This window comes from Leptonychotes weddellii, chromosome 2, assembly GCF_054177405.1.
Source record: "Leptonychotes weddellii isolate Sample4059 chromosome 2, ASM5417740v2, whole genome shotgun sequence".
Taxonomy (NCBI): Eukaryota; Metazoa; Chordata; class Mammalia; order Carnivora; family Phocidae; genus Leptonychotes; species Leptonychotes weddellii.
In genome coordinates this window covers 173,783,672-173,808,720 of record NC_138370.1, presented here as the reverse complement: position 1 = coordinate 173,808,720, position 25,049 = coordinate 173,783,672, and the positions used below count along the sequence as shown (strand labels likewise).

General features: G+C 48.0%; 1 protein-coding gene across 7 annotated transcripts in view; it reads left to right on the top strand.

Annotated features, from left to right (window-relative positions):
* EVC2 (EvC ciliary complex subunit 2) overlaps positions 1-25,049 on the top strand; it is a 124,793-nt gene that overhangs the window by 11,156 nt on the left and 88,588 nt on the right. For all 7 annotated transcript variants that reach the window (XR_014143104.1, XR_014143103.1, XM_081812643.1 and 4 more), the window contains exons 3-7: positions 1,379-1,545; positions 2,123-2,191; positions 3,976-4,162; positions 8,781-8,890; positions 13,700-13,753. Coding sequence is in view for 5 of the 7 variants with exons in the window: in XM_081812643.1 (XP_081668769.1) it covers positions 1,379-1,545; positions 2,123-2,191; positions 3,976-4,162; positions 8,781-8,890; positions 13,700-13,753 (587 nt within the window). In the remaining 2 variants the exon portion in view is untranslated. The remainder of the gene's footprint in view (positions 1-1,378; positions 1,546-2,122; positions 2,192-3,975; positions 4,163-8,780; positions 8,891-13,699; positions 13,754-25,049) is intronic.

Genomic DNA, 25,049 nt, shown 5'->3' with positions numbered 1-25,049 from the left:
CAGAGATAAAGCCCAGTGTGGCCTTATGGGTTTATGTCCAGCAAATCTGCCGAGAAAGCATGTGTCCCTTAGCCTGAGGGGCCGGGCGAGGGTCAGAGATGGGCGTCCCTTCTCCCTGGCACCTGTGGGATTTACTCAGACACTCCTGACTGAGTCAGCAGCCGGCCTGGGAACGTGCCCACTTGCTTGCATGGTGAGTCCCCAGCGCTCACCTTTATCCCCGTTCCAACACCATGACCTTGACCCAACTCAACCACAGACACTATGCAGGAAAAAGATTCTAATGTGATCCAGGATCCAGTTCTATGCCTTTTTTCTTTTTTTCAAGTTTTTATTTCTTCCTACGTGGATTCTGAAATTATAAAAGTTTTCACAAGCACTTCTGAAGATCTTGCTATCAATAACACCGTAAGAACGACTAAAAAATAGTCATTCTTACTCAATTTCCAGTTTGCATCTGGGTAGAAGGTATATGTTGAAAAACACCCGACCCAACAATCCAAGTTGTTTCAGACATTTGGGTTTCTGGCTTTGAGCTTTGATAAAACGCCTCAGGGTGTTCACGTTCAGCCCGGCATCTCGTTTGTTCCTTAGGCAGCCCCGTCTCAGGGATATTTTAGCTGCATTCCCAAGTGAGGGAAACTGAGGCTCTGAGTGTCTGGGGCCACACAACCCATCAGCACCCACTCCTGACAGCCCTGCCAGTCCCTTCTAACTGACGTTTCTGTGTTACCCCTGGCGCTCATGTATTTTCAACATACATTGATGTAGAGCAAATTCTGGAGGGAGCCGTTTCACATTGGGTGGCTTTGCAGACACCAGGTTTGGCTGTGGGCCCATCCTCCTCACAGTAGCTGTCAGGGGTGCTCACCCTTTGCTTGACAGGTCATCAGAAGGACCCAGTGAGGGGAGACTTACTCTCTGTCCATGGCAGAGTTAGGGAAACTGAGGCACAGGGAAGTTAGATACTTGCCCAAGGACCCAGCTGGTAAATGACAGAGTCAGGATTTGAACCCAGGGCTGTCTGATGCCATGTGTGTAGGAATCACCCAGGCATCTCACTCACCTGGTGGTCTGATTCAGTAGATCTGGGAGGGGGTCCAGGAATGTGCATTTTAGCCCACACCCACGATGAGTGGCGCACACTTTGAGAAGCACTTTCTTTAGGCTCCATAGCCCATGCCCCCCAAAGTGAGCACATCTCATTTTCCTGGCAAAGAGATGATAGGTCATTCATTCATTTATTCATTCACTTACTCATTTTCAGCAGACATCTTCCAGGGGCCTTCCTCATATATGTGGTCTACCTCCTGAGTTTACCCACCGTGTCTGACTGCCTTCCTGCATTCTGTCATGCACGTACATTGCTGTTTTGCAGTGGGAGCACCATTTGGAAGGAAATTCAGCAGGAAAAGTGAAGTTTTCCATCCCCTCCCAACTTATGCACCCTCTAGTGGGCCAAGGACTCAGTCCATGCTTGCTTTTACTCCCTCGTGGCCCAAGAAGACTTTGTTTAAAAGAGAGTCTCCTATAACACACCGCCTGGTAAGTCACACCTTTGGTCCTTTAACAGAATTAGCAGAAGTTGGAAAGAAACCAGTTTGGGGCCCACTGTGTATAAGATGCCATAGGCTTTGGTTCTTTAGAAAAGCTTATTCCTTCTGTACAGAAGCATCTGGTATTGAAGATGAGTAGGAGGTGTGAATCCGAGCAGTGGGCTGCAGGTTCTGCTTTAACTGGCCCCATTCACTGCCGGTTTTATAAACACGCACACGCATTCCTCTTGTCCAAGTGTCAGCCCCAGTGTGCTGTGTTCCTGTGACGGGGTGTTGTTTACGTGAGCCCCCCGGACAAAAGAGAGCTCTGGGTGACCACACGCCCGCATTCTTCCTTCCTCATGGGCTTAAGTTCCAATCCTTTAAATACTTTCTTAAAAAAATCTTCAAGATTATTTAAGGCAGTTATTAGATAACAGAAGTAAATCTCTATCCTTTCTTTAAAAGGTCATCTTGTACATGTATTTATTTATTTTTAATTTTTTTTAATACATCTTGTACTTTTATTAAACGTGCATAGTATGAAGTGTTTTTCATTTTCTAATCATTTCTATATTTTATTGTAGTTTGGAGACATCTCAAGAGATGTTCCAAAAAATGCTGAGGATGGAGTGATTTTTCAGAAATGTGCCATGGTAGGTATTCATAGGTGACTTATAGTGGAGGAGAAAATAGTTGGATTTTTGACCAAATCATGTCTGGGTAGAGTTACATATTTAAGGACTGGCAAGTCACAGGGCTGTCCACCTGTGTCTGGACATGTGAGGGATGAAGTGAGGTACAGGAGATTTTCTGTTCTGTATCATGGCACCAGGACAAGAGTTTTGGTAACAGTTAAACTCCTGTTTGTGAAAATGCACTGTGGTCATTTAGAATGGGAAAGAAAAAATGATGTATTTTCTTTCTACATTGATATGGTGCTTGACAGTGTAAAAATTTTATTCAGTGTTTTTAAAGTCTCGGATCCTTACTGATCCTGGGAGATGGCGTTTCACATTGTTGTTGTGTTGGGGATCCTCAGGACCACCTTCCCTTGGGCTCCATGATTCCCTGGAAGGACTGGCATGACTCAGGAAGCCATTAGACTCATAGTTATGATTTATTATAGCAGAAGCGTGCAGATTCAAGTCAGCAAAGTAAAAGGCACATAGGAAGGAGTTGTGAGACCAGGTGCAAGCTTCCCACTATCCTTCCCTGGTGGAATCCTACGGCCGGCATTCCTTTTTCCAAAGCAGTGACATGTGACGTCATGTACCAAGTATTGTCCACCAGAGACACACACCCGAGCCTCGATGTCCAGGGGTTTTAATGCAGGTCCCTCATGGAGACATGCAGTGCCCACATGGCTGACCTCAGTAACTGGTCTCCAGCCGCTCCAGAGGTCACCTTGACACAGCTCGGCTCAACGCCCCCCCCCCCCCCCAGTCACACCGTTAGAACACACGGCCTGCTGTGGCCCAGGCCCCAGGTATAAAGATGCTCTTCTCAGGCAGGGTAGTCCAAGGGCTTTACAGGTAACCTCCCAGGAGCTGGTCAGGAGTCAGTCCTTTCTTCGGGGTGTGCGGGGTGTGGGCAGTCCGCACCTGCAGAGTTAACCCTCTACTGTACAAGCCTCGATTTAGCTCATGCCTTCAGCTGTCCCGTTCCCCTTCCTGGATATAGTTGGTGCTACCGGTTTCTTGTACGTCCTCCTGGAGATGTCTCTGCTGTATGCATGCATGTGTGTGCGTGTGTGTGTGTACCTGCATGAACAGACATTGCTTCCTTCTTTCCCCAGCTCCTGGGTCCCTTCTGGGAAGGCTGGGTGAAGGCAGGGCAGGGGTGGTGGGAAAAGCTTCGAGAGTGGGAACAGGGCAAGGTTGCTGAGCTCAGGCAGGGAGCCAAGCTGCTTGGGCCACCGGACAGCTTCCAGCAGCCGAGCCGTTCAAACACATGGCCAAGCAGAGCCCACCTGGGGGAGACTGGCCAGGAGGATGGAGACTGACCGGCTTGCTCGATCCTGGACGTCAGATGGCAGTCAGACGCCCTGGGCAGGGCTCTGGGGCTGGGCTGAACCTTCAAAACGACTGTGTGAGAAGGAGCCATTGTTTGCTTTTCTTGATGACACCGATGGCCACCATCTCCCCAACCTGACTGTGGCTCTTGCTTTGATATTTTTCCTGTTTCCCTGAAGGAGTAATTTCACTGCATTTCAGGGTCCCAGTGACTTTGAATCTGTCACCAAGCAACAGCTTAGCAAGCGTGAGTCAAAACATGTCCTGGGGCCTTTGAAATCAGACCTGATAAGTTCTCCAGCCCCGGGGAGACAGTCGTGCCCTCCCTCTGCCTGAGGACCAGACGTGCACAGGCCCAGCTGGGGGGTCATGTTAGGAGATGGGACTTGCCAGCAAAGCTGCCCTCCTGTCATCTCCTGTCCCAGGTGTCCGGGCAGAGCGAACTGCAGACAGCTCACGTGAGACTGCTCGTGGACAACACCAGGACCCCTGTGGCCACCAACCTCTCCGATCTGCTCCTGCTGGACAACATCACTGGCCTCTCCGTTACGGGGTCGACCGGAAACCAGACCTCGGCGGGATTCCAGGCTTTCAGAAAGAAGTTTCTGCAAGGTAATAGCAGTGCGTATGAAGTCAGGGAGGGCAAGTGAACGTACGGACGCTGACGGAGTGTGTGATGCATGGCAGGCGGGTTCTTAAACACATGACGTGTTCACTCACAACGGAGTTTACTATCAGGTATCGAAGGAGAAGACCACCACTCAATAACCGCACCCAAAAAGCTGGATTTGTTAACTTAGGTTAGAGAGAGGTAGGATTTGGGGGAAGAGTTGTTAAGAATAAGTATTTCTAGTATTTTTATTAGTAGATCGATTTTTATTATGAAGAATTCCAGACATAACCAAAGATAGAGTTTATAGTGAACCCCTGTCTGTCCACCGCCAGAGGACCAGGTTTCTTATCCTTCAGTGAAAGGCAGAGCTTGTGCTGGGGGCCGTTGGGTCGAGGGGGGATTGGTTTGACACCAGCCCTGGAAGCATGCTCGTGAGACCTTCACTCGTGTTCTCGCCTGTTTGCTGGAGTACCTCTGCGCTGACGGGCTGGCTTTCTGAGCGCCACCGTCCCTGGTTGGCTTTGGAGGTGTGTGTCCTGAGGCGAGTTGTCGTTGGTTAATTAAACAGGTTTCAACGAATTCTGGAATTCGTTGTTACCACGACCTCAGGACTGCCCATTTTCTCGGGAGGGTGAGACTTCTTTTATTCTGAGTACTTAACTCCTTTACAGAGGAAAAGATGGTCCACTCCATGACCCTTATCCTGTAGTGTATGCTCTCGCATGCTCAGGACTGACCTCTCCACTGAGCCCACTTTGCTCACCAATCATGCTACACTTTCCCTCTGAGCCTAGAAAGGGCCTCAGAGTCCTACCTGACCCCATCCTCTTGACAGCAGCTACCAATGGGGTTGTCCCACAAGCAGCCACCTCTTTGCTGGCTGTGATTTAAGCAATGTCATAAAAACCATTAGGATACGTCCCAACCAAGTGATCCTCAGTGCCTTCCCTCAAAGATGGAAAAACAAATCCCAGCCCCCACCCCCCTTCTTAAGCTAGTGAGCAGAGCACACACTCGGTCTCAAACAGACCTAGATTTGACTCCTCACGCCAATTAGGAGCTGCGTTGCCTCTGGAAATTACTGAATTTCTCTGAACTTGGGATGTGACGTGTGTCTATCAGTGCCTCGTAGAATGGTAGCAGAGACCGAGCGAGGCGACGTGCCCTGGCTCTGCCCGGGTCCCTCCCCATGCTCTCCCAGCCTCTGATCTGGCAGGCCTGCCTCTCTTCTCTCATTTCCCCAGCGGCTCCCAGCATCTGCACTCCTGCCACACAGACCACACTTGTCACTCTCCCCTGCCTGGCGGCATTCGCTCAGGCCCCAGGCTCTGCCTGGGAGGCCCCCCTCTCCTCCCCTGCACCTCACTTCCCTGCCCTCCTGCACTTCGCCCGCTCGGGGCCGCGGGTCAGCGCGGGGTGCTGAGCCCCACCAACCCTGACCTTTGCCCGCTGCCCATCCCAGAACATCAGCCTCCTCTCTGTCACTTGGGGACGGTGACAGTGCCTGCTTCAGGATGTGACTGTAAGGAGAAGGGGGTTATTTCATGGGAAGCCTGGCCGGAGAAGTGTTCCCCATGCCAGTAGTGATTTGGTTGATTGTTTTGGTTGTGTGTGTGTGTGTGTGTGTGTGTGTCATATGGAGCACAGTGACGGCCCCAGGGGAGAGGTAGTGTCCTGCTCATTCCCCGGGGGAGCAGGTGCAGGGCACCCTGGCAGTCTCTGCCTCCTGCTCTGGGCATCGCAGGCAATGAGGTCTCCTCCGTCCACAGCGGGGCGTGCTGTGGGGTCCGGGGGCTGGCGCCCGGGCGTAGGCTGTGAGGGCGACCAGCCGCGGCACCAGGTAAGGTCTGCTCACAGGACCTTCACTGCGGTATCGTCTTAGTTGATTCTGTCACGCCGTCTGTGAGCCTAAGGGTTTATCATTGCATAAAGATAAAATGAAGGTGTTGAGGATTTTTAAAATAAAAATCCTAGTGGTTCCATAGCCTCAGTGCTCATTACTCCTCTCCTTTACATTTTTTTTTTTTTTGAGGGCTCCACACGTTGAGAAATGAAGTACTTGACAGTATTTGAGGGTTAAACGCTGACCCCAGTTACAGGTGGAGGCAGAGCTGGAGGACAGGCTTAGATTGATCAGGCTTAGAGACAGGCGGCCCTAGTCCCTGACCCGCAGAGCGGGATGGGCTTTGTCCCCCACTGACCATTGCAGGCTGGTGCCCCCAGCCAGCAGCCCACTGCCGTGGGTCAGTCCCTCCCATCAGTTGGGGTGAGCTGCCCAGTGAGGAGGGGTGGGGAGAAGCTCGCCCTGTTTCAGGGAGGGTGCCCGTGCTTGCGGACTAAAAATGTCAGGGGTGGGTGGTGAGCGTGAGCTTCCCCTGAGGATCTCTTGTGTTGTTCTCCACTCTCCTGGGGCTTCTCACGAATCTGCAGATTGCGACTGGTCCCCTGGGGAAGGAGATCAGGACAGGCCTGCACCCCCAAACCACCCACCTTTTGCCCCTGTGTGTGTCCCTTTGGGACTGCTGGAGGGTAGAAGAGGTGGTTTTTCTGTCTTGTGAAGGCTTTGACTCACAGCATTACATTATCAAATAACCTAAAGGGTACTCTATACCCAAGGCTGGAAATTCTCCCTGCTTCTGATAGCCATTCAATCAAGTCCTGCCACGTTAGTCAACAAGGTGCTAGTCAACAAGGTGGGTCACGAGCTCTGCAGTGCCCTTAGGGGACAACACTGGGTTCATTTGCACAAATATCCTCCAGCAGTGACCTGCTACCACCTCCTTTTTGCAAATTCTCAGGGAGAAATGAAAATCTGAGGAAAGAATTCCCTACAAATTGGAACCCAAATGTATTCAAGTCCAAAAGGAATTAAAATCTGAGATCAACATGTTTGCCCTTGTAAGTTTGAAGTCCAAAGTCCAACATTCTCAAATTAAGTTAATATTCCCCACCCCTCTTCCCAATATTTTATTCTATCCATCCCCCCCAGCCCCTGCCTCCCGAGGTTTGTAGCTGTCCGGAAGGAGTTGGGGTTCCTTCCGCAGCAGAAAGGGTGCAGCTCCTTTGTCTTGGAAGCAGAATGAGTTGAACACGAGGTTTCTCGTGTGCCTTACTTCTAAAAAATTTCAGGTATAGGGGACATGGGAGAGCATCCTGTCTGTCCCCACAATGGAATATGACTTGCAGTAAGAAGGAATGAAGAACTGATTCATGCATGACATAGATGAACCTCAAAAAACATTTGCTCTGTACAAGAAATCAAACACAAACAACGCATATTATATGATTCTATTTCTAGGAGATGTCCAGAAAGACAAATTATTACCACCGCCCCTGCCCCCCAAAACCAGATTAGTGGTTGCCTAGGCCTTGGTGTGGCAGTGGAGAGCGACTGCCTTTCTTGTTCGGGTGATGGAAATGTTCTGAAATCAGACTGTGGTGTGGTCGAAGAACTCTAAATACACAAAATCCCTTGAAGTGCACACTTAAGATGGGTGAACTGGGTGATACATAAGTTTTATCTCAAAGCTGTTAAAAAAAAAATAAGAAAGTATCACAACCTCAGCCTCACCACCGCCCAGTTCAGACGAGAAGCCAGTATCAGCTTTGGTGGGCGCGGGGTGGTTGTCACAGAAAGAATTGGGACAGAGATGGTCCTTTCGGTTTTAGTTTACAAAGTGCCTTGGGCTCTGCCAGGTGCCCAGAGCCCACGAGAACGTCAGCTCAATGGGAGGCATCCGCTGTTGGGACTTAAGGTGGGCAGGACCCATCTCCAACATCAGATGGGAGGGTCCCTCCAGGAAGCGGGGCTGCCTCCCGCAAAGCTAGAAACCTAAGGTAGTAGCCCCTCTGCCCCCCACCCTCGTCTGGCGTTCCTCTCTTTCCCAGCTGTTGGTTCACCTTGGGGTCTGAGGGTGGCCCCTGTCCGGCAGCAGAGCTGCTGTCTCCAGAGAGCCCGGATGTTCCATTTGACTTCTTACTAAGGAGAACTGTGAGCCAGGGAAGATTCCCCTTAAATACAGACAATTTTTGTAATGAAGCAGTCGAGGGCCAGCTAGAGACCATGGGGCTGAGGGGGCCCCACATGAACCCACAGGGCCGGTTCCTGCCTCCTGGTGCCCCTTGCCATGCTCACAGAACCAGCTGCCCAGAGGGGTCAGAGTAGGGCTTCACATCGGTCCGTCCACCGAGGCCCGCAAGTCCGATGAAGACTCTTCTCCTTCGTTGTGTGAACAGGATTTTGGGGAACAAGTAGATCCCTGCCTAGATTCCAAACAAAACAGTTTGTGGGAGTTGGCAATACCCCGGATCAGGAAGACTGACCCGCCCAGTCCCGGGCAGTGCTGGGGAGGGCGGGGGGCCCCTGGAGAAGACCGTACAGGGGCAGCAGAGGGCCCTCCCTGGCTCCTCGCACCTGCTGACACTCTCTTCCAGGGGAAGAAGAGGGACCCTATGAGCGGGCATGCACAGTTCACTGTCCCCATCGCTGGCACCTGAGACCTGAGCGCCACCCTTGCTGTCCACGTCAGCTGTGGTGGCGGCCTCCTTTGACCTGGGGCTTGTCTGGGTGTGGCGGAAGGGCCCCTCTTGACTCACACATGCTTTCTGTCTGAGCAGTGGGAGACTCCTTCTCGGTCAGCTACACAGCTTTCATTAAGGCCGGAGAAGTGGGGAGCGGAGAGGTCCTGATGCTTCCTGCCCAGCTCACCTTTCAGAGCTCAGCGCAGGTATGTCCTCCTTACTTTGGTTTCTGTGTCCTCACTGTTATTTTAGAAGCTTTGACAGTTAGAGCACACGATCTCTTAGCTCCTCTCTTCCTTCCCTCCCTGCCTCTCTCTCTCCCTCTGTCCTTCCCTCCCTGCCTCTCCCCCTCTCCTTCCCTCCCTCCCTCTCTCCTTCCTTCACTTCTTCCCTTCCTCTCCCCTTTCTTCCTTCCTTCCTTCCTCCTCTCCCTCCCTCCTTCCTTCAGTGATACTGAATTCTAGATGAGTGGGTGGGCCCTGGAATCTCACACACTTTGCTGTGAACCTGGCTCCCTTTAGTATCTCAGTAGGACCTCGAGTAATTCCTTAACTCCCATGGGTCTGACATAGGGTTATTATAAAGGTAAGTGATCGGTAGATTTAAGTTCTTTTCACTGTATCTTGCATATAATAAGCACTCAACCAGTAGTTTCTATTTGCATGAGTTCACTAGGAGCTGCCTTGACAAAGTTCCACAGACTGGAAATCTATGTTTTCATGATCCTGGAGGCCGGAAGTCCAAGATCAAGGTGCAGGCAGGGTTGGTTTTTCCCGAGGCCTCCCTCCTTGGTGTGTGCACGGCATCTCCCCGTGTCCTCATGCGGGCTTCCCTCTGTGCATGTCTGTGTCCTGATCCCCTTTTCTTACAAGGACCCCAGTCCTTGTAAGATTGCATCAGGGTTGCCCTAATGGCCTCATTTTAGGTTACTCACCTCTGTGAAGTCCCCACCTCCAAATACCGTCACGTTGTGAGGTGCTGGGGGCCAGGCTTCAGCGTATGGATTCTGAGGGGACACCATTCAGCCTCTAACACCATTACTGTTCGTATCTTCATGTTTCATTCACCTTTTAATCTGCGCGTGTGGCGAATGTGGTTCATTGCGTGTCGTGCCCGGCCTCGTGCACATCCTGGGGACGCAGGAGGAGATTCCATCCTTGTCCTCAAGGAGCTCATGCTCTAGTTACTTTGGTCATTTTGTTCTGAATTCGGCCTCCGGAGGAAGTACCTTTCACTAGATGGGGAAAGTGAGGCTCAGAGTGCGACTGCCCAGGTCCCACGACAGCCGCCAGCTCCTTCCGCCCAAGGCTCGAGTACCTGCTGCAATAAGAAAAAACATCCCAGGTAAAATGAGATAACAAGAAAGATTCCAAAAGGGTAAAGACCAGATACAAGGAAACTATTATATCAAGCTGTCAGAAGAGACAAATGTCTCAGAAAATAATTAGGGACAAAGGAACAGAGGACAAAGAAGGATACAAAAATAGAGATAAAACCACCCAGAAGAAATACCATCCCAATTTCAGAGGACGGGAAACCAAGTGAGTTAAAATCAGAAGGGAAGAAGGTGACAGTCAGAAACCAAGGGTGGAAACTCAGAACCTCCACAAAACAGAAAATCTCCACCTCCTCATGCCTGAGCATTAGGACCTCAAGACCCTGGAAGCACCTGGGGAAGGTGGGTGGGGGGTATGGAGGGAGGGATGGAGGGGGGATGGAGGGGGGATGGATGTGAGGTGGAGGTGAGATGGATGTGTGGGTGGAGGTGGGGATGGAGGTGAGATGGATGTGGGGATGGATGTGGGGTGGATGTGGGACGGAGGTGGGGGTTAGTGGGGAGATGGAGGTGGGGGATGGTGGGGGGATGGAGGGGCTCCTCACTCATTCCAGGGCCACCCGTCTGTTCCTTTGCTTGGGGCCTCCCCTGTCTGTCATATTGGCTTTATTTCTCTAGGAAGCCCCACCCCCGCTAGCCCCAGGAGACCAGGGACCTCATCTTTACTATGGACACCTGTGTTCTCCGTGCCAAAAATAGAGCCGTGCACAGTAAATGCTCAGTAAATATTTGTTGAATAAATGAATGAACAAATCAGTAAACTAATGAATCCTGGGCAAGGTTTAGTTTTTAACTTCTCTGAAGCTCGGGTGTCTCATCTACATAAAGGAAATGATTCTAGCAATGTCTCCAGTCTTCCGTGGGGGTGTGTGAGACGTGAGATGTGTCTGTATGCAATGGCCTGTGATTTCCTACCCCTTCCAAACCGTCAGGGGCAGATGTTCCGCAGATGGAACATGAACAGCACACCTGCCCTCCTGAAGATTCCAGAGTTCCAAGCTTCACTGGCCTGCGTGCCGGCTCTGGTCGACCAGCAGCATCACCTCAGCCTAGTTCCTGCCAGAGAGATGAGTCCTGGGAGGCCAGTACTTGCTGAGTGATTACGTGCTGGGAGTTGACAAGGAGCTCCTGTACTTGGTTCTCACGTTGTTTCATCCGGTTGGACTTGACCGTCCCTCGGTGACTGGGGCTTTCCTCCATGACCTGTAGAAGGTCAAGTGTACGTGGGGCTGAAAATGACCCAAGTCTGAGTCTGCACATGAGAACAGTAGTTTGCTCTGCTTGTCAGTCGGTCCCAAGACGTCTTATATGACAAAAGGGGAAACAGTGACAGTTATTTAAACAGGCAAGGGCCCACCAGGATGGAGTCCTCCCGGTAGAGAGGTGACGTCTGACACGGGAGCACCTGGGAACCACTACCCAGCTGCGTTTCAGAATCAGCGCTGAGTCTTTGGGCTTCAGCGTCCCCACGCCAACGATGAGAGGAGTAGGAAGATTCTCCCCCAGATCTCTTCTCCTGGCGTTTTAGAATTGCAGGAGCGTAATGGAGGAGACAGTAAGAGCTGCCTGTGGCTGGCCGTGGGCCGGAAGCACAGGTCCCCCTGATGCGTGGTCCGAAGGTCAATAGCAGCCTCAGGCGATGTCACAATGCTTTGCCCTTCATCTCACTTGGTCTCATCACGGGGCATTTTGTCCCGCAGATCATCACAAACAGAAGGGCGAGTGAGAGAGCATTCACACAGCTTTTACCACGGTGCACTGTTAAAATTGTTCTGTTTTATTTTTAGTTATTGTCCTCAGTCTCTTACTGTGCCTAACTCATCAGTTTAACTGGATGTATGTATAGTACAGAATGGCGTGTCTAAGGTTCGGGACTGTCTGTGGTTTCAGGCATCCTCTGGGGGTCTGGGAACACATCCCCGGCAGGTGGGGGTGGGGGAAGGCTGTCATTCCTGCTCACGAATTGTCTAGCCGGAGGTGGTACTGTCAGACATGCATCGTGTCTGGGTCTGGAGGCTGCTTTCTCAAACACGCACGCGTACCCCAGATTCATACAGGGTTGGACAAAATAGGCCCCACACGATGGATAGTCCAGAGGGAAAGACCTAGAGCAATCATGTCCAGTTTCTTACAATGTATTATGGAAACGTCCTGCTCACCTCACATAGCCATCCCTGGATTTCACTTGGCCAGCATTTTCTGATTTCAGGCCGTGATCTAAAGCATGTTTTGCAAGCCTTGAAGTTTCTGTAGTAAGCACAGGGGTGAGGATTTACGGTTTGCAAAGAGATGAGGTCAAGCTTCATAGCACACTTACAGCTTCTCTCTGCTTAGACCTCGGGTGTCAGAAAACACAGGGAGGAGGGGCCCGGGGGTAGAGAAGGGAATAGAACAACCTGATCGAACGTGGGCTTCTGAATGCAGCCTCAGGCGTCTGGGTCCGGACCCCAAAACTCATAGGGCATCGTGAATACCCCCAAACAGACACAATCCAGAAATGGGAGGGGACAGGTGATTGCTTCATACGTGTCTTTTCTTTAAAGACTCATATTTTAAAAAAATTCCCTTTTCTCCCTAAACAAGGGCCTTGTGGTGTTTTTATTTCCTTTCGAAGCCTCCACTAGGGTGTCCTGCTGGCCCATGATGGGTTTGGGCTGCCCTAGCGCTGTTATGGTAAGAACTCTGGGGCGCGGGTCGGGGCTCCACCTTGGATGGACTGCGGCTGGGTTGGAATGAACAGGGGTTGCCTCGCTCACTGGACTTCACGCTCCAAGCCTCGAGGCCGGGTTATACACACGGACACCACCACGGCCACCACCGACTACGGCCGACAGCAGGAACACTTTCAGGGCTCACTCCCTGTGCCAGGCACACTTCCAGACTCTAGATTAGCTAATTTAATCCTCACAGCAACCGTACTGAGTTGAATAGGATTCCCATTTTACAGATGGGAAAATGGAGGCACAGAGAAGTCAATGCCTTGCCTGAAGTCAGACTGCTGGTGAGCGATGGGGCCAGGTGTGAGCCGAGGCAGGCCGGGTCTAACCACGGCATTGTACTGCCTTTCAGTTGCCAGATCTTCTGCCTGCGTCCCTGGGACGATGTGTGTTCTTGCGGGGCATCTTCTTGCGTGCTTGGACAGATAGCTGGCCTAACACTCTTCCGTTTCCCGTAGAGCAGAGGAGGTTTGAAGGCAGGAGGAACAGACCCATGGGGCGCTGGGACTTAGGGGAGGGGCACATCACATTGGGAGGTGGCCTCAGCAGAGCCCCCGCTCGCTGTTGTCTGCACCTTTCCTGAAAGAAGCATGCCAGAAAGGTCGAGCGGTTGGCTGCTCTGTCGAGTAGCTGCTGAGCTTTGGAGTCCATCCTCAGCCCCCGTCTGGCTGACCCCAAACCCTGGCGTTTCACCAGAGGGCACATGGCCCATGCTTTCTCGCCAATTAGGGAAACTGGTGTTTGGATTCACACAAGCGTCCAGGAGAGAAGGAGGCCCTGCAAGTCCACGGACCTTACCCCCTGGAGGGACTTTCAGACCCCCACAAGCCCCGGCCCCCAACAATCAAAGGCCTACTGCAGCTCCACACACCGTGGGTTGCAGATACACAAAATGATACCCTCTGTGTCAGGCCCCAACACCTGTTGACAAAAGTGTTTTCTTTTCTCTTTTCTTCTTCTAGAACAGAACCCAGCTAAAAGCCCTTTTCACCATAACAGCAGAAGAAAAGATAAAGGTAAGAGCGAAGACTTGAGCTGGACGGCCCCCTGGTGCCCCCCAGTGTGTCTTTTTCTGCCTCTGGTGTGTTGGTGTCTGGCTGTCCTCAGAGCCAAAGGGAGGGGGCGACTGCTGGCCTTGGGAGCGCAGACCACCGTGTAGTGTGGGGTCCCCCAGTGTAGCCAGAGGCTGTCGGGGTAGTTGCCTGGATGGCCCCTCCATCTGGGCAAGAAGGTGTTTCTTCACCTTGTAAGTGCTCTTTGCATTGCTCAGCACCTGCTGGGGCCAGACATTAAGCAATTGACATACGCTGAATTGTGTGGTCTTCACTGCAATCCTGGGGGTAGATTCTATTTTTAAATCACCTTCATTTCATAGATGGGGAAACCAAGGCACCCATAGGCCAAGTAATTTGCCCGAGGTCACCCAGCTAGTGTGTCAGGATTCCCAGCACCACTCCCAGGCTCAGTGATTGACTAGGAGGACACACAGGACTCCATGTATAGTCATACTCATGGCTGATTTATTACTGAGAAGGATGCAGAGTAAAATCAGCAAAGGGCAGAGGTGCACGGGGCGAAGTCTGCAAGACATCAGCCCTCAGCTTCCAGAGTCCTCTCCCGGTGGGAGTCACACAGGATGCACAGAGTTGTCCAGCAGTGAGTGTGACAGCACAGCTCATCAGAGACCAGCACCAGGGTTTTTACTGGGGGCTGGGCACACGGCATCCTCTGCGTGGCACATACCAGGGTTCCAGACTCCTGGGAGCAGTGTGTTCAGTGTAAACTGCGTTGTTTGCACGACAGCTTAGGTGCAGTGAGCCACTCTTATCAGGGAATGGTGGGAACCCTCCCGAAATCCAAGTTTCTAGATGCCAGCCAAGACCCCGCCTTGCATGCTGGCCTCTCAGAGGATAGCAGTCTTGGGCGTGCTGTGTGTGTGCTTCCCTCATAGGGGTTGGAACCAGGATTTGAACACAGGCACTTTGGCTCCAGAGCCCTGTTGTTGGGCAGTGGGCCACACCACCTCCTGGGGAGCTGAATCTCTGCCCCAAAGAGATGGAAACAAAATCCAGGTCTGGCTATAACAAAGGGAGGATTTATGGTGGGGGGAGGGCGGGGGATTCAGGAAGACAGGTGGCAGCTATCCTCCTGGCTGGTCTGTGCCCTCCTGGAGGGTGGGGCCATGTCCGCTTCATCCTTGTGCCCCGTTCTGTGCCTTACATTCTGAGTGGTACTCAATAGGTAAATATCCCTTGACTGAGCTGATTGTTGATTGTCATTAATGCCGGTGATTGCTTCGAGGTGGCGTAGGTGTCTGGTTGCTGCGTGGTTGTAATAGAAGTCAGAGAACGTTCACTTAATTGATATTTATGAACCCTTCCCCCATGCCCCAGGCCCTCTCATGTGGCTGGAGATGGGCCACACCCTGGTCTTCGGGGCAGCCTCCCACCCACACATTGTCTTCAAGGGCAACAGGAGTAGGTACCCGCTCTGGGGCGCGGACCCCTGGACGCACAGTTTGGCAATGGAGAACTGGGTTGGATTTCAGCCCTACAGCCCCTGGTCCAGGTGACCCTGCGCTGTGGACCACGTTCAGGGAGATCACCACTGAGCGGGAAGATGAGGTATATAAATGTGATGGCCTTACAGTGTTGTGGGGACAGCAAGTTCTTGGACCAAAGGCCTAGCTTTGAATCCTTGCCTGCCCACTGAATTGTATGTGACTGCGAGTATGTTCCTTACCTCCCTGAGCCTCAGTGTCCTAGCTGTGAAATGAGTGATAATAGTACCCACTTCCTAGGGTGGTCGTCAAAGTAAATGGATTGATATGTGTAAAGCACTCAGCACAGTGCCTGGCGTTTTGTAAGTGCTCAGTAAACGTCAGCCGCTGTCTTTGCTATTATTATTATTATATGCACGTGCAGACACCACCCCTCTGCGGGTGTTTTGTGATAATCGTGAATCGTGACTCCCATCCATCAGCTCCTTTGTTTTCTGTTACATTCCTGAGGGTGAAACTGGCAGGTGTCAGCCAAGGAAGGCAAGGCCCCAGGAAATTGCTTCCCATTTTGTTATCACGAAGTCCTCTTGCCCTTTCTGTCTGCTGCATGAAGAGTCTGGGAGGAAAAAAAGATCACACCGTACGTGCTGGACATTGGTGTTCAGGTTGTGTTGGAGCTCCCCACAACTTCTTGTGTTGATCCCATATGCCCTCGAAAGGGCTGGGCGCCGGAGCAGGGACCCAGAGAACAAGGATCTTGGATCTAATCAAGAGAGAGACATTTAAACCAACTCTTACATCTCCCAAATTCATGTAGAATGCAGTTCCAATAATAATTTTAATAGGATTTGGGGGGAGATAGGTGATCAAATTAATCAGAGTTTCACCTGAAAACATAAATTTCTGAAACTAGATGAGAACATTGTGACAATGAAGAGTAATGTGGGAGGGTTTGCCCTAGGAGATATTAAAGAATTATAAAGCTACATTAATACAGTATGCAACTCAAGAAAAGCCAGACCAATGGGACAGAATAGAGAATGTACACAGATGTCCATATAATAAAATGGTATTTCAAATCAGTGGGAAAAGAATGTATCACTCATAAATTTATGGGCAACTGGCTGGATCTTTTGGAAGAAAAATAAAGATGAATTCCCTCATCAGATTAAAATCTCGGTAAAACAATTTCTAAAAGGTAAATATAGGTCAGTATCGCATGATATGAAGAAAACCACGAAGGAAAACCATGGCTTTGAGTACACAAATAGTTGAAAACTTGACGTTTAAAAACAACATTAAGAAAGGTAAGTGACAAATTTGGGAAAATACTTGTAACAGACATAAAAAAGGATTGACGTCTTTGATATATAAAGAGCTTCTATTAATAACAAAAAGAAAGTGTCATTAGATAGCTATGCGACATGAGAATTTCTCAAACACAGAAATTTACAGTGTGTACCCTTGAGCACAGTAGAGGGAGCGTGTAACTGCGCAGAATCTCATGGCTCGTTGACTTGCACTCAGAAGATGGGAGGTATGCAATCACACATCATCACGTCTACCTTCCCTGTGTCACCTCTTGTATGGATCACTGCACCAGCCTCCTACTTGTCCAGCCCTACTCTCCTCTAGCCCATCATTGTCACTGTAGTGATCTTTCTAAAACACAAAACTGCTTGCTTTTCCCTTTCTGGAGGGACTCCCTATTGCCTACTGGATTAAGCCCAATTACCTCGGGTTAATATTCAGGAGCCATCAGAAAAGTTGGCTGCTGCTATCTCCTGGTGCTGCTGGGTCCCTGTGTTTTCCACACTGCACACTGTTTTGCATATGCTGTTCTTTTCTTACCTGTGCTTTGGACAACATCCTGCAGGAGCCTGACCAACTTCTGCACCTCTGATTCCTAAACCTTCTCCAGGCTTGCTGGTAACACCCTTGGCTGGGATCCCACGACATTGGGACATCTGATAAGCCTTGTCAGTCTGTTACATTGAGATTAGTTTCCTGGTTGGCATTTAATACATTTTTGTGACATCAGAATAGAATTTTTGCCCTGGAAGAGACTTTACAGATGATTTAGTTTCACTTTCTCCTTTGAGAGTGAAAAAAAAAATCAGGTCTGGAGAGGCTGTGGGAACTGGCCAGGGTCCTGAAGCTTGATGACTATGTTAACGAAGAGTCATGCTGGGCAATTTGTTCTCAAATCCACTTCTTCAGGAGACTGGTACTTTAGCAAAGCTACATTAATAAGTGTGATTCCCTCTACCAGTGATTACTCCTAAACTCTCACTCTTTTCAGAATTGCCAGCTGGGAAGCCCAGAGGCTCTGCCCTCAAGGGCTGTGGGACAAAAGTCCACAAGTCACTGACCCCCTCTGCTTCTTGGATCTTTAGCTCAGAGTGAAGGATTTCAACTAAATTACTCCTGAAATCCCTTCCAGAGAAATTCTGTATGGTCTTCTCTTTTCTCCAAACTTTTTCTGTCTTTTGGGGGTAGGTGGGTAGGATTTAATATATGTCCATTGTGGACATTTAGAGTAAATGCCCCCTCTATATTACGCAGACACTCACAGAGAAAGTTGGAAAAATAAAATAACATTACCTCATAATCCCACCACTGGAGGACCATTGTTAACATGTTGGCTTCTTGCTTCTATAAGTCTATGAATTTATTTATTACGTAATTGAAGTCAAACTGTATAAACAACTCCTCATGCTTTTATAATTTGCTGTTGGATTATAAGCATTGAAAGCATTCCTTTTGAAAGGCTTTTTTTTTTTTTTTTTGGTCCAGCATTGCTCTTCATAAATGCAGTGATAGAACTCATCAAAGGAATCTGCTCTCACCTAATACATGATTAAAGAGATGGTAATAGCGCATGATTCTTTGTCAGAGACAAGCGGGAAAGTTAGGGCCTGGGGATGAGGAGGCTGGGATCACTGAGCCGCTTCTCTTTCCTTATTCTTTCGTTAATGAAGTTTATGGTAAATAGGCTCTTTGAAATCTGTACTTATAATAATTATCAGTGAAATTTGGCTGCAAGATTTCTGGAGGAAATCTCAGAAGTATGATTAACTCAGGGCTGATTTCTAGTGCTCTAAGTGCTTAAATTTCTGCACCTGTCCCTGTGGTCGTGGGCCCCACCAGCACCCAGCCTCTCAAGTGAGACATCCAGGGACATTTTTGGCCCCTATCTCTGGCATCCCACACATTTGTTCCATGCTCAGTCACTGTGTCCTGTGGACTCTGTCACCTAAATATTCCCCTAATTTCTACCTTTCCCTCCAGCCTGCCAGAAGTAGCAGTAATAGCTCAGATTTACTGACTGATCTCTGTGTCCTGCATCCCTAGCTAGTAGGCCCTATCTTGTGTGTGTAGTAAAGGACACACACATGAAATTTACCATTATTGACATTTAGTATGTTCAGTGTTGAGCAGACAGCACCACTGTCTAGGTCTGGAACATTTTCATCACCCCAAAAGGGAACTCTTCCCATTGAGTAGTTGCTTTCCATTCTCCCCTCCTTATTCCTTTTTATGGCTTTTCTCTGGCAACCACTAATTTGCCTTCTGTCTCTATAGATTTGCCTGTTCCGGCCATTTCATGTAATGCAATGTGGCCTTTTGTGTCCAGCTTCTTTCCTTAGCATGATATTTTCGAGGTCCATCCATGTTGTCGCGTTTATTGGTACTTCATTCCTATTGGTATGGGTGGACCACATTTTCTTTATCTCTTCATCAGGTGGTGGACCTCTGGGCTTGCCCCATCTTCTGGCTATTGTGAATAGTGCCCCTGTGAAGATTCAGGTACAGATTTTTATTTGAACACCTGTTTTCTGTTCTTTGGAGTATACACCCAGGACCAGATTACTGGGTTGTATGGTAATTCTGTGTTTAACTTAGCAAGGAACCATAAGCACTATTTTAATCCTCATTTTACAGATGGGAAATTGCAGCTTATAGAAGGGGAGGCCCAGGGTCCCACGGTGTGGTAGGGGGTAGAGCTGAGAGCTGAACCCCCAAGTAGAGTCTCAGTCTTTACTAGCATGTTCTACTGCTTTCTGCAGCCTTGTTTCATGTCCTCATCCTCTCTTCCTTAGCTGTCACATCCAGTTTGTCCTCCTCCAGGCTGATGTCACGAAGTAGCTGGATTTAACTTTCTAAAATACCCCCTTGTCTTTCCAGCACGCAGCCCTGGGCTCACTGAATAAACTAGATATCAAGAAAGTTTACCACCACATCCAAGTGCAGAGTTAACCCTGGTAGCCCACTTAAAGAGAGAGTTTCAGGAAACTCTCCACTTAAATACAGAGTTTTAGCAAACACAGTTATAGCAAAGCTTTGTATCTGCACATATAAAATGGATATAAGAATTCTGAGTTTAAAGTATTGTTTCAAAGACTAAAAAAGGAGTAAGGCCTGGCCTCTGGCAGAAGTTCAGTAAAGATATTGATGGTTAAGAATAGTTTTGAGGAATGGATTGTAAAAACTTTTGGCCAGACACTGGGAGATTTTTAAAATCCTGCCCTACCAGTCAGTCCAGCAGAGTGAGCTGTATACTCAGAATAGGAATCACTGTTCACAGTGGCCCAAGACCCTGATGACCCAATGCAGGGCTCCTGGTAAAAGGCCAGGCCAGAGCCCGAGCCCCAGAGAGGCAGCTGTGGTATGAGGGCTACTAGCCCGGACAGCTGGGTGTGAATCCCAAGTTCACTATTGACTAGCTCTGTGATCTTGGGCCATTTATTTAACTTCTTAGTACTTTTGCATTCTAATTTGTAAAATGTAGACTAAAACAGTGCCCATTTTATGGTATTGTGAGAATTAAATGGATTAATGCATGTAAAGCACTTGGAACCACTCTGGCACTTAGTGTCTGCTCAGTACATGTCAGCTATGATGATGGTGGTGGTGATGATGATGGTGATGATGAGGATGATGGTGATGATGATAGTGATGGTGATGATGGTGATGTGATGGTGAGGATGATGATAGTCATTATGGTGATGATCATGGTGAAAGTGATGATGATGACAAAGGTGGTAGTGATTATATGGAGCCTCCCTCTTCCCATAAAGCTGCATCTTAAGACCTTACTCTCCTTTGGCCATTTACATGGAGGAGGAAATTTGAAGAGCAGAGGCATTTTGGGCAGGTCAGGTGAGCAAGACCTAGCTTAATTTAGCAACACTGATACTGAGGATTGAAAGAAGAAAGTGGGAGTTGTGAGTGGACCTGCCCCTAGCAGGCAATCTCTACCTACATGCACTTATCACTTGGTAGCAGAAAGTAGGGATTGCAAGAGAGAAGGGAGAAAGATGGCGGGATCTGTAGAGCTTGCCCTACCTTTGCCCTCTTCCTAGATAACAGGCATTCATTCCTGCATCGGTGTCAGGTCCTGTTCCCATGACCTGCCACATCGCCTCTACTCTTCAAATTCTCTTGGCCATGTGAATGGCCGAAGGAGGGCAAGACTTCAGGTGGAGATTCAGAGAAGGTGGAGGTGGTAAGAAGAAGACAAGCATGGTGGCCTGACCCAGTTGACCAGTTCTACTTCATGAAGTAGAAAAGGAGAAGACCAACAGAAGGAGATAGAAAGATCTGTTTCTACCTTTTACAGTACAGTGGGACCCTGCCTGTGTATAATTCTGTCCTAGTCTTTGTTTCTGGTTCTCATCAGTCAGGCAGGTAACTTCTACCATGGTGTGGGAGGTTGGGACTAAAAATGTTTTTAGAAAACCACACAACTCCCTGGATAAAAGCAGTGTGATCTAATGGATGGAGAGCATGGACTTTGGAGTCAAACAGGGCTAGCTCTGGTTTTTTAGTTATGGACTTTGATTATTTAATCTCTTTCCATCTACATTTACCTATCAATAGAATGGAGATAATACATCCCCCACAGGATTGCTGAAGATTGAATGATGCAAAGCATATATCATACCATATTAGTTTTCTGGGGCTGCCCTAACAAATCATCACAAACTGGGGAGCTTAGAATAACAGAATCTTATTCTGTCACAGTTCTGAAGGCTAGAGGTCTGAAATTAAGGTGTTGGCAGAGCTGTGCTCCCTTTGATGGCTTTAGAGAAGAAGCCTTGCCTCTTCCTAGCTTCTGGTGGCTCCTGGAAATCCTTCCTTGGTTGTACCTACATCACTCCAATCTCTGCCTCCATGGCCACATGGACCTCTCTGTGTGAATCTGTCTCCACATTTCCCTGTCTTTATAAGGAACATTCATTAGATTTAGGACCCACCCTAATCCAATATGAACTCAATTTGATTACATTTGCAAAGACCTTATTTCCAAATATGGTCACATTTATAGGTACTGGGGGTTAAGACTTCAGCATATCTTTTTGGAAGACACAATTAAACCCATTACATGCACCTAGCCTAGGGACTAGTGTGTTTTTGGTGACCAGATGCCATTAATTCCTTGTATCTCCCCATTCTTCTTGCTAAAGCTGGAAAAAAAAAAAAAAAGCCCTTGCCTTCTATGAAAGAGGAATCTTGAAAACAAATTGCTAATCAATATCTCCTTTGTTCTCTTTAGACACAGATTTTTTGTTTCCTTTCCATCAATATTTTAACGTATCCTCGGTGCAATGCTATTCATGTTTATACAGTGTATTGGTTTTTTTCCCTTATCCAGTAGGTATACATATCAGGGCAAAGAGGGCTATTTCCAGCACATATGGAGAATTTGCGTGTCATTTTGGTGTTAATTAAAATGTAATATTTAGAATCAGGAGGATATTCAAATATGGGAACAGATCTGGTTCCCTGACCGTATTTGATAACAGCATCTTTGGACCAAGGTTGATTGATCAATAGCCGAAAAAGTCATATGTGGCATTACTCTTTGATTCAGGTTCCAATAAATGTCTGGACCAAAGCTCCTGTTTCTGACTTAACTTGGCTTTGACTCTCTTGAGGGTCAGGTTGGCCTTGTTGGTCTGTGAGAAAAATTTAACCTTGACTACAGCCTTCATTGTTACTAAAGGAATGAGGACTGCTTTTGTTGTCTTCTAGCCCCTAAGTAATACATTTAATGTTCTCATAATCTACAGTCATTCCTAATTAAACTAGTAGCAGATGGGCTTCTCTAGAAGCAGATGCTGAGACAGAGTTTATTTGTTTATTTATTTATTTATTTATTTATTTATTTTTTTTAAAGATTTTATTTATTTATTTGAGACAGAGAGAATGAGAGAGACAGAGAGCACATGAGAGGGGGGAGGGTCAGAGGGAGAAGCAGGCTCCCCGCCAAGCAGGGAGCCCGATGCGGGACTCGATCCAGGGACTCCAGGATCATGACCTGAGCGGAAGGCTTAACCAACTGAGCCACCCAGGCGCCCCGAGACAGAGTTTAGAGTATAATATGTTTACCAGCATGCAGAAAAGAGTTAATATATCTGGCCTGAGATTGCCCTCCTTAGAAAGGCCTGCTTGCAAGGTTAGCCCTTGGTCAATGTCTGCAAACTTGGATTTCAGGACAGTTGCCACCATTCCCCAAACTGATAAGAGTGGCTCACTGTGCTGAAGCTATTATATTATAAATATAAATATATTATAAACAATATATTTTATTTTTAAGGCCTGCTTTCATTCTGGGAGTCTGGAACTTTGGTACATGCTAGGGAGAGGGTGCCTAAGTGACCAGTCCTGGATAAAAGCCCTGGGCACTGTCTGTCATGAGCTTTGCTGTGTTGTTACACCCATTGCTGGAGGAACTAAACAAGTCTTGTGTGATGGCCTTGGGAGAGGACTCTGGAAGCTTGCTTCTGCTTTCTTCAGGATTTAACCCCATGTGCCTTTTCCCTATGCTGAGTTTGCTCTGTATCTTCTCCCTGTAATAAATCATAGCTGTGAGAATGACTATAGGCTGAGTGTTGTGAATCCTCCTGATGAATCATCAAACTTGGGGTGGTTGTGGGGTCTCCCCCCAACACAATCAGTGACCACCCATGAAGGGAAGAAGGAGGAAGTGGGATTGGGCAAAAGAGGACTGGGCAAGTTGTGATCTGGGCTGACAAAGCCTCACCTGGCAGTGAACACTGGAGCAAGCTTTGCCTGTCTGAGTGTCACTTGTCAGGCTAAATGGCTGGCCATTATGCTTCTGCCATGCTCTGTTACCAGGTGTAGGCTGTCTACAGGAAGGGCATGACCTCAGGTGAGGTGGCTCTCTGCAGCTGATCTAGACCATGAAGCTGGAGGCTCTCTACAGGCCACATTGCCCATAGCTGGGCACCAAGTCTTTCCTCGAAGGGGGATCTGAGTGCTGCATTGCCTTATCTACCTTTAAAAAATATTTATTATTCTTTTTGTTGTTTCCTGGTTATGTAAGTAATACATGCTCATGTAGAGATCTTAGAAAACACAGAAACAAAGAAAAAACTCATCAAGCAATCACTCAGCAGAATTCCAGAGGATATTCTTCATAGGTTATATATATACATGTGTGCATATATGTTATTTTTGTTCTAATTAAATTGGGATTTTTCTATGTATACAGTTTTTAAAATTAATTAATTTTTTTCAATTTTTAAAAATGTTTTATTATGTCCAACGATTCATTAGTTGCATATAACACACAGTGCTCATCACAACACGTGCCCTCCTTAATACCCATTTTGTACCTTCTTTAAAAATGTTACATTAGTATATAAGCATTTTTAAATAGTATTAAAAATTCAACACAGAAAAATCGGTTACATTTCTACACACTAACAATGAACAATCCAAAAAGGAAATTAAGAAAACAATTTCATTCACTATAGCATCAAAGAGAATAAAATAATTAGGAATAAACTTAATCAAGACGTGAAAGACTTGTACAGTGAAAACTACAAAACCCTGCTGGGGTAAGACACAAATAAATGGAAAGTCATCTTGTGCACATGGATTGGAAGACTTCATAATGCTGTGATATACAGATTCAGTGCAATTGCAGTCAAAATCTCAAAGGCATTTTTTTTTTTTTTTTACAGAAATAGAAAAGCCCATCCTAAAATTCATATGGCATTTCAAAGGAACCTGAATAATCAAAAAAATCTTGAAAAAGAATAAAGCTGGGGCGCCTGGGTGGCTCAGATGGTTAAGCCTCTGCCTTTAGCTCAGGTCATGATCCCAGGGTCCTGGGATCGAGCCCCACATTGGGCTCCTGGCTCAGCAGGGAGCCTGCTTCTCCCTCTCCCTCTGCTCTCCCCCTGTTCATTCTCTCTCTCTCTCTATCTCTGTGTCGCAGATGAATAAATAAAATCTTTAAAAAAAAAAAAAAAGAAAAGAAAAAGAATAAAGCTGTGGGCCCCATACTTCCTGATTTCAAAACTTAGTACAAAGCTACAATAGTCAAAACAGTGTGGTACTGTCATAAAGACAGACATATAAACCAATGGAATAGAATCAAGAGCCTAAGAAAAACCCTTGCATGGATAGTCAAATGATTTTTGACAAGGGTGGAAAGACTAATGGGGCAAGAAAAGTCATTTCAACAAATGATGTTTGGGAAACTGGATTTACACACACAAAAGAATGGAGTTGGACCCTTGCCTTACAGGATCTACAAAAATTTTAATTTTATTATGTTATGTTAGTCACCATACAATACATCATTGGTTTTTGATGTGGTGATCCACGATCCATTGTTTTTGTATAACACCCAGTGCTCCATGCAGTATGTGCCCTCCTTAATACACATCACCGGGCTAACCAATCCCCCCTCCCCCCTCCCCTCTAAAACCCTGTTTGTTTCTCAGAGTCCATAGTCTCTCATGGTTCATCTCTCCCTCCAATTCCCCCCCCCC